Genomic DNA, 13,230 nt, shown 5'->3' on the forward strand with positions numbered 1-13,230 from the left:
TATTACTTACAAAATATATAAACCACATGGCAAAGCTCTTTGTCAAAAGCTACCCAAGTGCATATTATGGAGTTTTCCTTGAAACTTTGATAAAGGAATTTTTTTTTAGTATATTCATATCAATTTTCTTTCTTCTTATTGAAGTATAGTCAGTTTATGATGTATCAATTTCTGGTGTACTGCATAGCAATTCAGTCATACATGAACATACACATATTCATTTTTATATTCTTTTTCATTATAAGCTACTAGTAAGCAATTTTTGATTCAATGAAGACAAGTTAAAAGCTTTGGAATTTTGTCAATTAAAACTCCTCTCTGGCCACCAGTTGTATCTTTTAATGGATTCAGATCAAATGGTGCAAGGCTGTCGACTTCTATCTTGGATAGAAAAGCTGGAAAAAAAGTGTCACGTGAATTTTAACAATAAGAACAAGTCACATAATATGCTACATCATGATTACAGGGAGCAAAAGTCATAGAACAACCAATTAGATTAGAACTGAAGGAAAGAAAACAGTTTCAAAGGAGGTACGGGATGTGAGCATTAGCCAGTCTGTGGCAATAAGAAAAAGATGAGGTCTCCAGACAAGTAGATGGAAAGAATTCAGCCATTGTTTTGAATGAATTACTAAAGGCCGCGTGTGAAATAGCATGAGGATACAGAATCCCAAAATGTTGAGGGCAGAGCGGGAGTTTGCCCACACTCAGGCTCATTTCTGTAGAACATGCTAGATCTTCACAAAGACCGGGACAAGGCGGCATGTGAGACAATGCTTTCCTTGGTGATGCGAGGCTGAATGAGTGGCAGGACCACTGTTACTCTATCTGGTACCTCCTCCACTAAAGAACAAAATGCTAAAGTATTAGTAAAGGGGAAGGCAGCAGATGTTTTTTCCCAAGAGCACAGGTAAAGACCAATTGCATCTTGAAGAAAGAAAAGAAAAAAAAAGGAAAAGAAAAGGAAAGAAAAATACCCTCTCCTCTTGGAGAAAGAGCAGGAAACCCTCCTATGCCCAGACCACTGGGGGTCTCCTGCTGTTCTAATGTGTTTATGTGGGACCAATCCAAAAATACCCATCACCTTGTGTGCACTGTTTGTGCGCAAAAGGGATCCAGAAATACTCAGCCTCTGACAAATTTCCTTTTCCAGCGTTAGGCCATTGAGGAATTGTAGAGAGAGGTTATGCCTTTTTTTCCTTCTACTGATCTCTTTATCCCATGAGGTATCCAGCAGTTGAAGAGCCTAGATGTCAGTCAGCAATATGCATTATGATCATTCCCACTGAGGTTAAAGAGACAACTAGAAATAAGATCAAATGTAAATAAGGCAAAACATTAGAATGATACCTGAGTGCTATCTGCAAGTATTCAGACATTTCCGTGCTTCTCCTATACATTCACCATGCTACTTTCCTTAAAAAGTATCATGGTCTTAAAACTAAAAAAAAAATCTGAGTTCGATTTTAGGAACATTATTACCATTATGGCCACTAGCCATATAAATGTATTAACTTTATAGCAAACTCACTAGGATATAGTGTTCAAAAATGTCAAATAACTTGAAAGACTTTGAATATAATTCTGAAGAGATTTCATGGAAAATAATCGAATAATTATTTAAAATTAAGTTTTGTGAAGTTTTAGGGGAATAAAAAGATGCCAAAATTGATTCACAGTAAACTAATAATACTAAACTTCTTTCTTTCACTATTCACCACTCCCTTGATATGTTCTCTTCTTTGCCTACAAATATTAGATCCCATGTGGGTGCACTCCCTTACGACCATCATTAATACTTCTGACTTAACACTTTAATTAATTAATTAATTAATAGTTGCTCACTAATCATATCAACTTGACAAAGTCCTAACTTTAGTTAAGCTCAGCAATCTGCTTTCAAGAAGCTATATTACCCAAAAACATCTCAAAACTACGTTACGTGGTCTCTTTAAAAACTCGTGACCGTCAGCCTTATATTGGCACTCAGCACTAATAAATTACCACTAGATTTCTATAGTGAATTCATTTTCACATTTGCCATACCCAGAATCACTTCTCAATATGATCTCACTTCTGTTTTCTGATGGTAATGTCATCTTTGTTGATAGACAGATCCGGATCATGTGGAAGATTAGTTCCTTCCCCTCTTGGGAGTTCAATGCAGAGCTCTGTGCTGGGCAGCAGAGGGCCTTGGCTGATGTCACCCCCCCACCCCCCCACCCCCCGCGAGGACCCGGCTCTCACCGCGGCCCTCACTGCGCAGAACTCGGGCCCGAGTGTGCACACTGTCTGGTGTTCTTTAGGCTACCCCGAGATATTTTTTGTTTGTTTGTTACTTAGGGAAAATAGAAGTTCTGTGGCCCAGCTTAGGCTGACCTGTAAGTGTGTAACACAGTGCAGGGCAGAGCGCCCTGTGGCCGGGCCCACCTGCAGCCCACCCGTGATCCTCGCTGCTGGGCCCTTGGCCTGTCTGGGTGTGGGGCCGCTCTGCGCCACCTGGGCTGTGGGATGACCAAAGGTGTGGGGTTGGGTGCACGCTAACATGTTTCTGCTATAAGGTTTCCTTCCAAAAACCTTAGGTAGCATCTGCTCTTTAAGGCAGTGTGTTCGAGATGCTCTTGGTTGACAACTTATTTTTTTTCTTTTTTTTAATTGAGAAAATAGAAACAGTCTGTTGGGAACTCACTTACCTTTCTTCAGTTAAACCTGCCAAGAGAAGCAGTTTAGCCGAGGGCTTAGCGGCATGCTTTCTGGAGCCCACCTGATGGGCTTTGAATCCCGCCGCCCAGCCATCAGCTGTGCAGCCTTAAGCAAAATGCTTTTCTTTTGTGTGTCTCAGTTTCCTTATCCATGTACAGTACAGAGATAACACTTTGCAGGGTTGTAATGAGGATTCAGTTAACAGACGTATACTGCTTAAAACAGTCTTACATATAATAAACCAGTATTAGTTTTTGTTAAATAAATAATGCCTATCTACAACTAAAGTGGAAGCCTGTGTGTTTCTAACCATTACAGTGAGGAATGGATGGGCTCGCCCTCTCAAAGGCCACCTCCACGGTTGGTTCTGGATCAGAGCCTACTGAGAACTTCATTCTTGCATGCCATGAATTTTTCTAACTCTGGGTCTTTCTGACTGGCATAAAATTGTTCTTATTGTCTCCCAAATTAATTACCTCTTATCCTCTCCGCCTACCTTAATTGTCCTCTTTGACAATAAGATCATAAAAATAGATTACTTGTGGCAAATTGCATTTTGCAAAATTGTCCTTAGCAATATTTCTGGATTCTCTCCAGACTGTTACTGGTCTCATCAAGGGGTAGATTCCTCCCCACCTTTCCTTGGACTCAGTGGGGTTTCGTTTCTGCATCTATACATAGAATGTTGGAGGGGTATTGTGTGACTTCTGAGCATAGATGATAAAAGATGATATGCTTTCACCTGATGCTCTCTCTTGGGATATTTACCCTGTGGTCCAGCCATCCTGTAGTGAAGAAGCCCAGGCAATACGGCATTGCCAAGTTTAGGAGATCTTGTTCAACAGCCCCAACTAGCGTTAGCCTCCAGAGAGCTTCATCCTCCAAACATGTGAACAGGGAAAGCTTCAGATAATTCCTTCCCTCAGCCTTTGAATCTTCTAGTTTGAGGTCCCACGTATTACGGAGCAGAGACAAACTATCTCTGTCATGAGCTGTTCAAAATCCTGACCCACAAAATCCATGTGCATAATAAATCATTGCTTTATGGCGCTGACTTGTGAGGCAATCTGTTACACAGCCACAATAACTGGAGCATTTGATTATAATAATTAGAGTGACTCTACATCAGGGCGTGGAAATTTCCATTAGGAAATGTCAAGTTGATGGAGATACGGAAATTGTAAAAGACAAGTTAAAATAAATGAAGAAATCACCCAGAGGTTCTGAAATCCCTCTGATAGAATTTCTAGGAAAAGATTATGAAAAAAGCAATTAGAAATAAATAAAAGAAGGATTCCCTAAAGGTGAAGAAAGACTCTTCGTTTTATGCGGGATGTACAGGTTTGGCCATTATTATATCTTAAATTATTCAACCTACATGATTAGAAAATCTATTAATGGTAATTTTATTCTTTCTACTTTTAGGTTTTAAAAAGTTATTTTAAACTTTCTCATACTCAGGCTGTGTTTAGCGTGTAATATAAATTAAAATAAAAATTCAAAACAAGTGTAGTAAAGTTTCAAAGAGTCTGTAGTAGAGCACTGTATCAAGTTTATTTTACTTGAAACACTGTCATTTTAGAATGTCTATCTGATTGCTGTGATTCTAAAAAAATGTAAGCATCCTTCTTTGTATGATTCTTGACATTTGATATATTGATTATTGACTTTGACAAGAAAATTAGTTTTAGCTTTCAAAAAGGACATTGTTTATTCATAATTCATAAACACTAATTTAAGTTTTTAAAAATTCTCTGTCTTAAAGCCAATGATGATGGATTTATATAATTTTCTATTTTCTTTGAATAATCTCTTTATAGCAATTTTTCCCTTAATATTTTGGATGGAATACTAGAAACTACATACTTGTTTTGCTAGTGACAGATATGTAATTAGTCATTACTTTTACCTACATAATTTGGTGTATCTCCAAAATTCTCAATTAAATAATTTTATAATTAAGTGTAAATGGAAACATCCTCGTATCATGATATATGGACCATTTCAAGATTTTGGTATCACTCTAATACTTACCATTATTAATAACAGCACTACCTGTACATTGGTGATTTTTAGTAGCCCTGCTTGTAGAAAACTACTTCTGTTTTCCAGTTTGCCTTTTGTTTGTAACTGCGTAACAACAACTCTTTGATCTGCTCAGGACCTTGGGTGTGCTGACCTTAGTCACATTTCCTCTCCCCCTCCCCACCCTTCATGCCCTCTCTTCTCTCTCACACAATTGTTTTCATGTCCCAAGGCTAGGGTCACTTTCATGCATACTTTCCTCTCTCTGGCTTCTTTGTTCTTCTGTTACAGACGCAAGGTCAATACCTCATGCTGGTTAAACTTGAAATGGATGCCAAGTTCATGTCTACACATGAAGGGTGAGCAGGTCAATACGACTGGGAAAAAACAAACACCCCAACATGGTGACTCATCTCATTTTAGATTTTAACCACATCCTTCTCGTGGTCCTCAGAAACCTCAAGTGGCCATGTTCCATTTCTCGAGACAGCTCATCATCAAATATTATCAGATAACTTCACATGTTTTCATCTTTTCTCAAATTCCAGTGTCCTCTCTCTCATTTTTATTTCAGCTATGATCTTGCTCCTTATTGCAATAAAAAACAAAAGCAGAGAAGGCTGTCATCGTCACACTACCAGAAATAACAACTGCTTGTATCTCTTTTCATAGTCTCTGTCTTCCCTCATATTAGAATAAATTGTTCCTTTTCCTTTCAGAATCAAGCCTTCAGTTGGGTTTGTAATCTCTTCTTCCCTGTGCCTGAGATACTGTTCTATAATTATTTCTTCTCTCTTTTGTTGGCCTTCTCTACTTGATCGTACTCATATAAACAAACAAAAAAAATACAAAATATTCCTTCTTTAATAAAACACCTTTTTTCACCTTTTAACAAACCCCAGCTATTGGAATGGTCCTCAGCTCCTTTTTAGATCATAACCATCAAATACTTGGCTACGTTTATAGCCTCCACCTCTTTACCTCTGATTCTACCTTGAACACACCACCACGTCCACAAAATGACCCTTGTGAAGATTACCACTAATGACTACGCTTCCTAAATGGTGAGTTCTCAGAACTCAAAACAAGATGAGCAGAAGCTCTTCAAGAATTATTATACCTTCCTTCTAGACACACTTCTTTCAATTAATTGCCAGGATGCTACCCTCTCCAAATGTTCTTTTTAATTTGTATGATATCTACGTGTGTAAATAAAAGATATCTTCTTAAAACTTAAAAGAACTACTTACTAGATTATAAATTTAACTAAACTTCTGCACAACACTATGCAAGAATACAAAATTTAACTCTGCTCATGTATGAATATTTACAGTTTGGTAATTGATAAATTTTCCAAGATTTATTTTAACTTTTGCAGTAAATGATAATAACACATCAAATAGTTCATTTTGTTATCAACGTCATTCTTTCTTACTTATTTTTGAAAGAAAATTGCATGTTTAATAGAGAAAGTGTCATAAGAGAATTGTTTAAATCTCCAAATAAGATCTCTAGTCAAAAGTCCCTACTGAATTCAAAAGACTTAAAATTTATTTTGCTCTAATCTTTAACATGAATGAGATTTTTTTCCCTCTATAATGCAAACAAATTTGGGGAAGCAGGGATAAGAATCACATCTTTAGACTGCTCTCTACCTTTCCTTTTATTTTCTGCAAGGATTCAGGTAGCAATAATGTAATTTAAGGATATCAAAAATCAATTGTTTTAAGTGGTCTATTCAGTTGATTCTGCCAAATATTCTGGCAGATTCACTCTACTTCCTTTGTGCACAACTTTTCTTTCTCTTTTATGTGGTACTCAAAAGGCAGATGTAATTCTGTATCTATGTTTATTTTTTTCCTAGAATTGATACCACTTTGTGGATATACATCCTTCTCTCGTGTTGGATCAGGTGCATTAAAAGAATAAGAAGAACTATGAATGGGTGCTAAAAATGTGACTATGAGATTAAACAAATAAAGAGGCATTCCCCATTAAGCATACTTTCTCCTCACTTAAAAAAACAAAAACTTTTAAAAAATAACATTTTTTATTTTAAAATTTCATTTTTCTGTTTTTTTTTCACATTGAACTGTATATATATTCCATCCAGAAACCTCTAGAAAATAATAGATGCATACAAGTGGTTGACAGCAAAAGATCAATAAAACATTGAACAAAACTGTTTTTCATAAGATTTTATTTTGTTCTTTGACCAACAGAGGAATTGAGAGTGGAGGAAAGAAGCAGATGAGCTATTTGAATTAGAGAGTACTTAAATTAAAAACTAGAAGTTGAGTCCGTTAAAAAAAAAAGTTGACTCTGTAGATCATATGGCTATTTGGAAAAGTAGGATCCACACAGGGAAGAGCAAGTGCAAAGGACCTGAGGTAGAATCATGCCTCCTGTGTTAGAGAAGGGGCAAGGAAGCCAAGAGGGACGCAGCCTGCTGACCTGGAGCTGTGCAGGGTGTGATCCGTGAGGCAGAGAGGGGAGGGCAGATCATTGTCCGGGCTGTGACTTTTCTCATGCTGAACGTTACTCATTGTGTCTCCTCATGGTCATAGGACATTAGAAAACGTGAATTCCCCTTGAACACAAAATACAATGAAGCTTTTCTAGACCATAATTCCTGATCACAATCCTAAAAGTTCAGAGTTAGAAACTATATTAAAAACACTTAATCGTCCATAAATAAAGAACTATTTCCTAACTACGGATCAAAGAGGAAATTAACTATTGAATTTAAATATCTAGATAATAATAAAAAAGAATAGTAAAAATAACATGCATGGGTCACAACTAAACTATATTAAGAAAACAAATGTGTAAATAATTCACTATTTACAACCAGTATGCTTTATGTTTTACTGACTTACTATTTTAAAATAAAAATCTGAAAATGAGTGGGTTAATGATCCAATTTACGAAAAATATGAAATAAAAAATAGAAGTTAATTTTAAAAATCTAAAATAGTGAACTAAAAAATAATAATCAGCAAAAAGAGCAAAGGTTTTTAAAAATTTTGTTTCTTTATAACACTGAAACATACAAAAACCTGGAAAATTTAAATAAAAAGAAAATAAAAACATGATATTCATTATTGTAAAGATTTCCCCACATTTAAAATTATGCAAGTACAATTTAGAAACGTATGTAGAACCAAAAATCGTGTAAGTTTTAAACTATAGATTTTTACGAACCGGAGGCGGTGGCGGCGGGACCCCCAGGCCTGCTCCGGGGACATGAAAGTCGGCAGCGCGTTCCTGGGCGGCGGCGGCGGCGGCAGCGGCCGGAGATGGAGCCCAGCTTCCCGCCGGGGATGCTCAAGTTCAACCACCGGCTGGCCCCGGTGGCCAGCTTCGCCCCGCCCGCGGGCACGGCCGCCGAGACTCCCCCCACCCTGGCGCCCACCTCAGACGGGACTTTCAAGAAGGAGCCGGCGGCGCCCCGCGCGGCCTTCCCGGCGCAGAGGACCCCCGGGGGCTTCCTGCAGTCGCCGGTCAGCATCAAGCAGGACAAGCCGGCCGAGCCCGAGGAGCCGCCGGGCGCCCCCCTGCACCAGGGCTCCGGGGGCCTGTTCGCCGGGGCGGACGAGCGGGCGGCGGGGACCGGGGAGGCCACGGCGTCATCCAGGACCTGAGCGTCCTGCACCCGCCGGACCCGCACTCCCGCAACGTGCTGCTGGGCGGCGGCCGGACCGAGGACCCCCGTGGCCCCGAGGAGCCAAAGCCAGACGCGAGCGTCAAGAATGTGAAGAGGCCAAAGCCAGAAGAATCTCAGGGAATCAAAGCCAAGAGGAAGCTGAGCGCATCTTCCAAACCGCCGCTGGTGGGAGACGGGGAAGGCGCCCTGCTCTCCCCTCGTCAGAAACCGCACATCTGCCATCACTGTAGCGCCGCTTTCCGGAGCTGCTACCACCTGCGGAGGCACGTCCTCATCCACACCGGGGAGCGGCCCTTCCAGCGCAGCCAGTGCAGCACGCAGCACGGGCTTCATCCACAAGTACCTGCTGCAGAGACACGAGAAGATCCAGTCCCGAGAAGACGTTCGGGCGCGCCGAGTGCAGCATGAAGTTCATCCAGAAGTACCACATGGAGAGACCCAAGAGGACGCACTGTGGAGAAAAGCCACACACGTGTGACACTTGCCAGCATTATCTCTCAAGTACCGATCGCGTCTTGAAGACAGGCGCACCATAGAGAAGCCATAGAGGAAGGGCCCGCGGCGCAGAACCCGGGGCATCCGGCCACAACAGCGTGGGGAATCTGGCTGTGTTGTCGCAGGGAAATCCCAGCTCTTCGAGGAGAAAGGCGAAGTCAAAAAGCATCGCAGTTGAAAACGAGGAACACAAGACTGGTAAAACGAGCGACTGGCAGGCTTCGAGCAGTATGACCCTGCAAAGTTACTTGGTAGAGATGCCAGCCGTGTCTTCCAGTGGAGGCATGATCGGCCCTCGTATAGATGAGCTACAGAAAAGGGTGCCCAAATTGATCTTTAAGAAAGGAAGTAGAAAGAGAACGGAGAAGAACTACCTGAACTTCGTGTCACCAGTACCAGACATGGTGGGACAGAAGTCCTTGTCTGGGAAACCAGGTGGCTCGCTTGGCCTAGAGTCAGACAACAGCGTGGAGACCGTTAGTCTCCAGAGCGCAAGTGGCAAACACGGTCAAATGAGCAGTAATTGGGAAGATGTCATGCAGTTCTCGAAGAAAAGAAGATCCTTACCAACTGCCAGCAGCAACAGTGCCTTTTCCGTGAGCGTGAGACACACGGTCTCCCAGCAGTCTTGTCATTCAGTCTGCGGGCGTTGGAGTTTTAGACAGCGAGGCCCCCTTGCCCCTTACTGACTCCTCGGGCCTGCATGTGGAAATTAAGTCTTGTCACGACAAGTCTGGAATTCCTGATGAGGTTTTACAGAGTATTTTGGATCAGTACTCCAAGTCCGAGAGCCAGAAGGGGGATCCCTTCAGCATAACGGATTTCCACACCTCGGGAGGACATTCAGAGTTGGTGCAAGAAGAAGACTTGAGCCCAGGCACCCAGATCAGTGATAAGGCCAGCATGGTGCAAGAATACTCCAAACACCTCCAGCAGGCTTTTGAAAAATTCACGAATGCAGGTTTTGCTCTTGGACACGGTTTCCAGTTTGTCAGCCTGTCGTCACCTCTCCACAAGCACACTTTATTTCCAGAAAAAGATATACACAACATCTCCTTTGGAGTGTGGTTTCGGCCAGTCTGTTACCTCAGTGTTGCCATCTTCGTTGCCAAAGCCTCCTTTTGGGATGTTCTTTGGATCGCAGCCAGGTCTTTATTTATCTGCTTTGGATGCCACACATCCGCAGGTGACCCCTTCCCAGGAGCTGGATGATCTGATAGATTTCTCAGAAGAATTTAGAGACTTCTTCAGCCGTCCAGTCCTCATCTCAGAAACTGACTAGCCAGAAGGAACAGCAGAAAAAGCTTTCAGATCCCATCTCAGGAGTTAGCCGGCCAGGTAGCTCCTCAGAAAGATGTAGAGACTAGAACATCGTACCAGATTAAGAACTTGGACAAGCATTTGGTTCTCAGTTCAAGTTGGGCGTCAGGGCGCCAATGACCCCATTCACTAAGTCAAATGGAGAAGTGGACCACAGAGCAAGGACTTCAGTGTCAGATTTCTCAGGGTATGCAAATATGATGTCAGATGCTAGTGAGGCATGTAGTCGGAGGGTAAAGACGCCCCCTAGCCAGAGTTACAAGTAAGGCCCAGGAGTCACCAGGCTGGGGGGCTTCTAATGTTATTTCATTTTATTTTGAGAACGCTGCCATTGGAATGTTTCTACGTGAGCCTATTAAGAATAATGTAATGCCCTTTCAGTGCAACTTTTCATCTTTAGTTTATTTTGTTGGCGTGATTTTAGCTCTGTTTGTATTATGAGTTTTAAACAAAATCAATAGATAAAATCATTGAAAATGACAATGTTTAGCAATCAAATTTACATGTATACGCTGTCAGGGAATAGCCCAAAAGTTTTAAATGCAAAAAAAAAAAAAAAGTACAAAAAAACAAACCCAAAGCAAACAAACAAAACTTTGTTGTTAGGATTAAGGGTATTGTAATTGCTTTACTCTCAGGCAAGTGTCATAATGCATGGGAATTCTGTACGTTATCACTGTAATGGAATATCCAATTTACGGGGAGTATGATACACATTTCATTATTTAAGTCAGGGATCGAAAACATTTCAAATTACTGTCTCCATCTGGGCCGATCCAAAATTCTGAATTGTTGGCTGCCTATAGTTTGTTGCAGCTTTTCAATGTACTCTGAGCTTCCAAACCACATTCATTCCAGCCTGGAAGAACAAATATTCCTGCGTCTTTGATCAAAGCCTGAAATGATAGCTTTAATAAAAGAAGGAGGGAAAAAAAGCACCCTCTCTTCACCCCAACTGTGACAAGGCCTGTCAGGAGTTGACGGGCAGTGTTGACACCCAGGTGGTTGGTTGGTTCCAGTATTAGAACCCAAGTTGGAATTACATCATTCTTTGAAAATTTGGGTATGTGTTATTTATTATACATGGCCTAAAAACACTGTTCCCTGTCTCTGTTATTACATGTCACCCACACTTCTGGGGTTTTTATCGTGGTTATTTTTGTTCTTAACATGTCCTTTCACTCAGAGTTCTGGGCCTGCTTATTCTTTCTTCTCCCTGTCTTGACAGTTTCAACTTCAGAAGGAGTCCCATTCCAATAGGTAACTGGCTATGCATTTCAATATGCCTTCTGGCATCCAAATACTAAAACAGTAGGGTTAGCATCCTCCCTCCCCCTTTTTAAGAACAGAATCCTTACAGATGTCCATGTATAATAAAGCCGCCCTACTCAGAGCTATAGATAGTGAGTAAGAAGGTTGTAATTCCAGCTGGTGACAAAGCCAATGAGAGGGGTGAGAGCGTCTCATTTGGTGGTAACATCGGAATTTTTCTGTGAAGTTGCAGCTTGTTTAACGTACATTTTGAAAGGGTGTGTCAGTCAGTATTGCACGGGGTCGTGTAAAGTCATCAAACCTTGCTATGAACACTAATTGCCATTTGAAGCTACTGGTGGACAGTGGCTCTGCTCTAAACCACTTTTTAGCAATTGTATTTTTTTCCTGATTATATTTCTTAATGTACTTTATGCTGGTGAGTTTTTTATGTAGTTTTGGTGATGTTTCAGTCTTAGGTACTCTTCTGATGTCAGAGAAGTACCACTGGTTGTTTGCAGTCTTATTGTGTAATCGGCCTACCGCAGGCTTCCATGTATAACAAAATAATTAATACTATGCAAGTGTGAAACACTTGTTATGAAGGTAGTGTTTTAACAAAATACTAGTTAATTTCCTCCCCCACTTTCCTCCCTTAAGTCTGCTTTACCAGCTAAAGGGTCACTTACTTGTCATTGCAAGGTTCTTAGAAAATGTGTTTAATCTTCTTAAATACACGCAATACTAAAAAGTCTGTATTTTGGTAAGCGCAGTAAGTTCTGTTAGGGACAGAGCATGAGGTGTAATCAGAGGATGGAGAGGCCCTTTACCGCTGTTACCTCTGAGCTGTGTGGTCTTCCTCCGGTGTTTTGCTTTATGCAGGTTTGGAATTTCTTTAACTTTTATTGTGTGTACTGAATACTGCATATGTACTATTCTGATTGTTTGCTCTAGTTTACTACCAATAAAAGACCTCTTAAATGCACGCACACACACACACACACACACACAGAAGAGGTAGTAAACTATAAATCTAATTAAATAGCTCCAGAAAATGATAATATCTTCAATGAAGGAATATAAAGGAAAACCTAGACATTGGTTAAAAAATCAATTAACTTATTAAAATATAAATCGATTACAGAGACATGATTTCAATGCAATTTTTTGATAAAAGCATTTCAAATTTCACTTAGAAAAATGATTGTCTATGGTAACTAAGAATTCATGGTTGGATTCTGAGAATTATACAGAGTGAACTGCACCAAATCATTCCTATGTGCAGGGACAGCCATTCAGAGCCAGACTAGTCTTAGTTTTCTTGACAAATCACATAGCCATATCCTGCTGCAACACAGCATAGGGGTAGTGGCTTCCAAACACAAATGTGGGTGCTAATTGCAAGAGGAAGAAAATAAAATTGGTGGTTGATAAACGTTCTCCAATGCCCAGTTCACTATGTAAAATAAAACATTTCTATGGATTAAAAATTCTCATGCAATATGTAAAACAATAAGCAATGAATGTAGGAGAGTGTTTGAATAAACTTGTAGTGCTAGAGACTTCCTAGTGTTTCTTTGCAACCATGTCTTTTTTCTAGTTATATGTAAACGATTTTTCTACCTGCTTATTATAAATTTCACATTTAAATGTTTCAGTTATTTCATTATGCTTTTCACAAAAATAATGTAAATGACAATGAGTCTGCTACAGACTAACTTTGTTAATATTATTCATTGTGGGTATTTGATATCTGGTGAGATGTTTTG

General features: G+C 40.3%; 1 protein-coding gene across 1 annotated transcript; it reads right to left on the reverse strand.

The window, feature by feature from the left end:
- Positions 1 to 7,178: 7,178 nt before the first annotated feature.
- On the reverse strand, positions 7,179 to 8,760 carry LOC141576565 (uncharacterized). Its single transcript, XM_074360095.1, has 2 exons — positions 7,933 to 8,760; positions 7,179 to 7,318 (listed from the first exon to the last, which is right to left on the reverse strand). Exons 1-2 carry the CDS (start codon positions 8,726 to 8,728, stop codon positions 7,290 to 7,292), a joined length of 825 nt encoding a protein of 274 aa, XP_074216196.1. The 5' UTR covers positions 8,729 to 8,760; the 3' UTR covers positions 7,179 to 7,289.
- Between the last annotated feature and the right edge of the window lie 4,470 nt (positions 8,761 to 13,230).

The sequence above is a fragment of the Camelus bactrianus genome, unplaced genomic scaffold (genome assembly GCF_048773025.1).
Source record: "Camelus bactrianus isolate YW-2024 breed Bactrian camel unplaced genomic scaffold, ASM4877302v1 HiC_scaffold_12, whole genome shotgun sequence".
NCBI lineage: Eukaryota > Metazoa > Chordata > Mammalia > Artiodactyla > Camelidae > Camelus > Camelus bactrianus.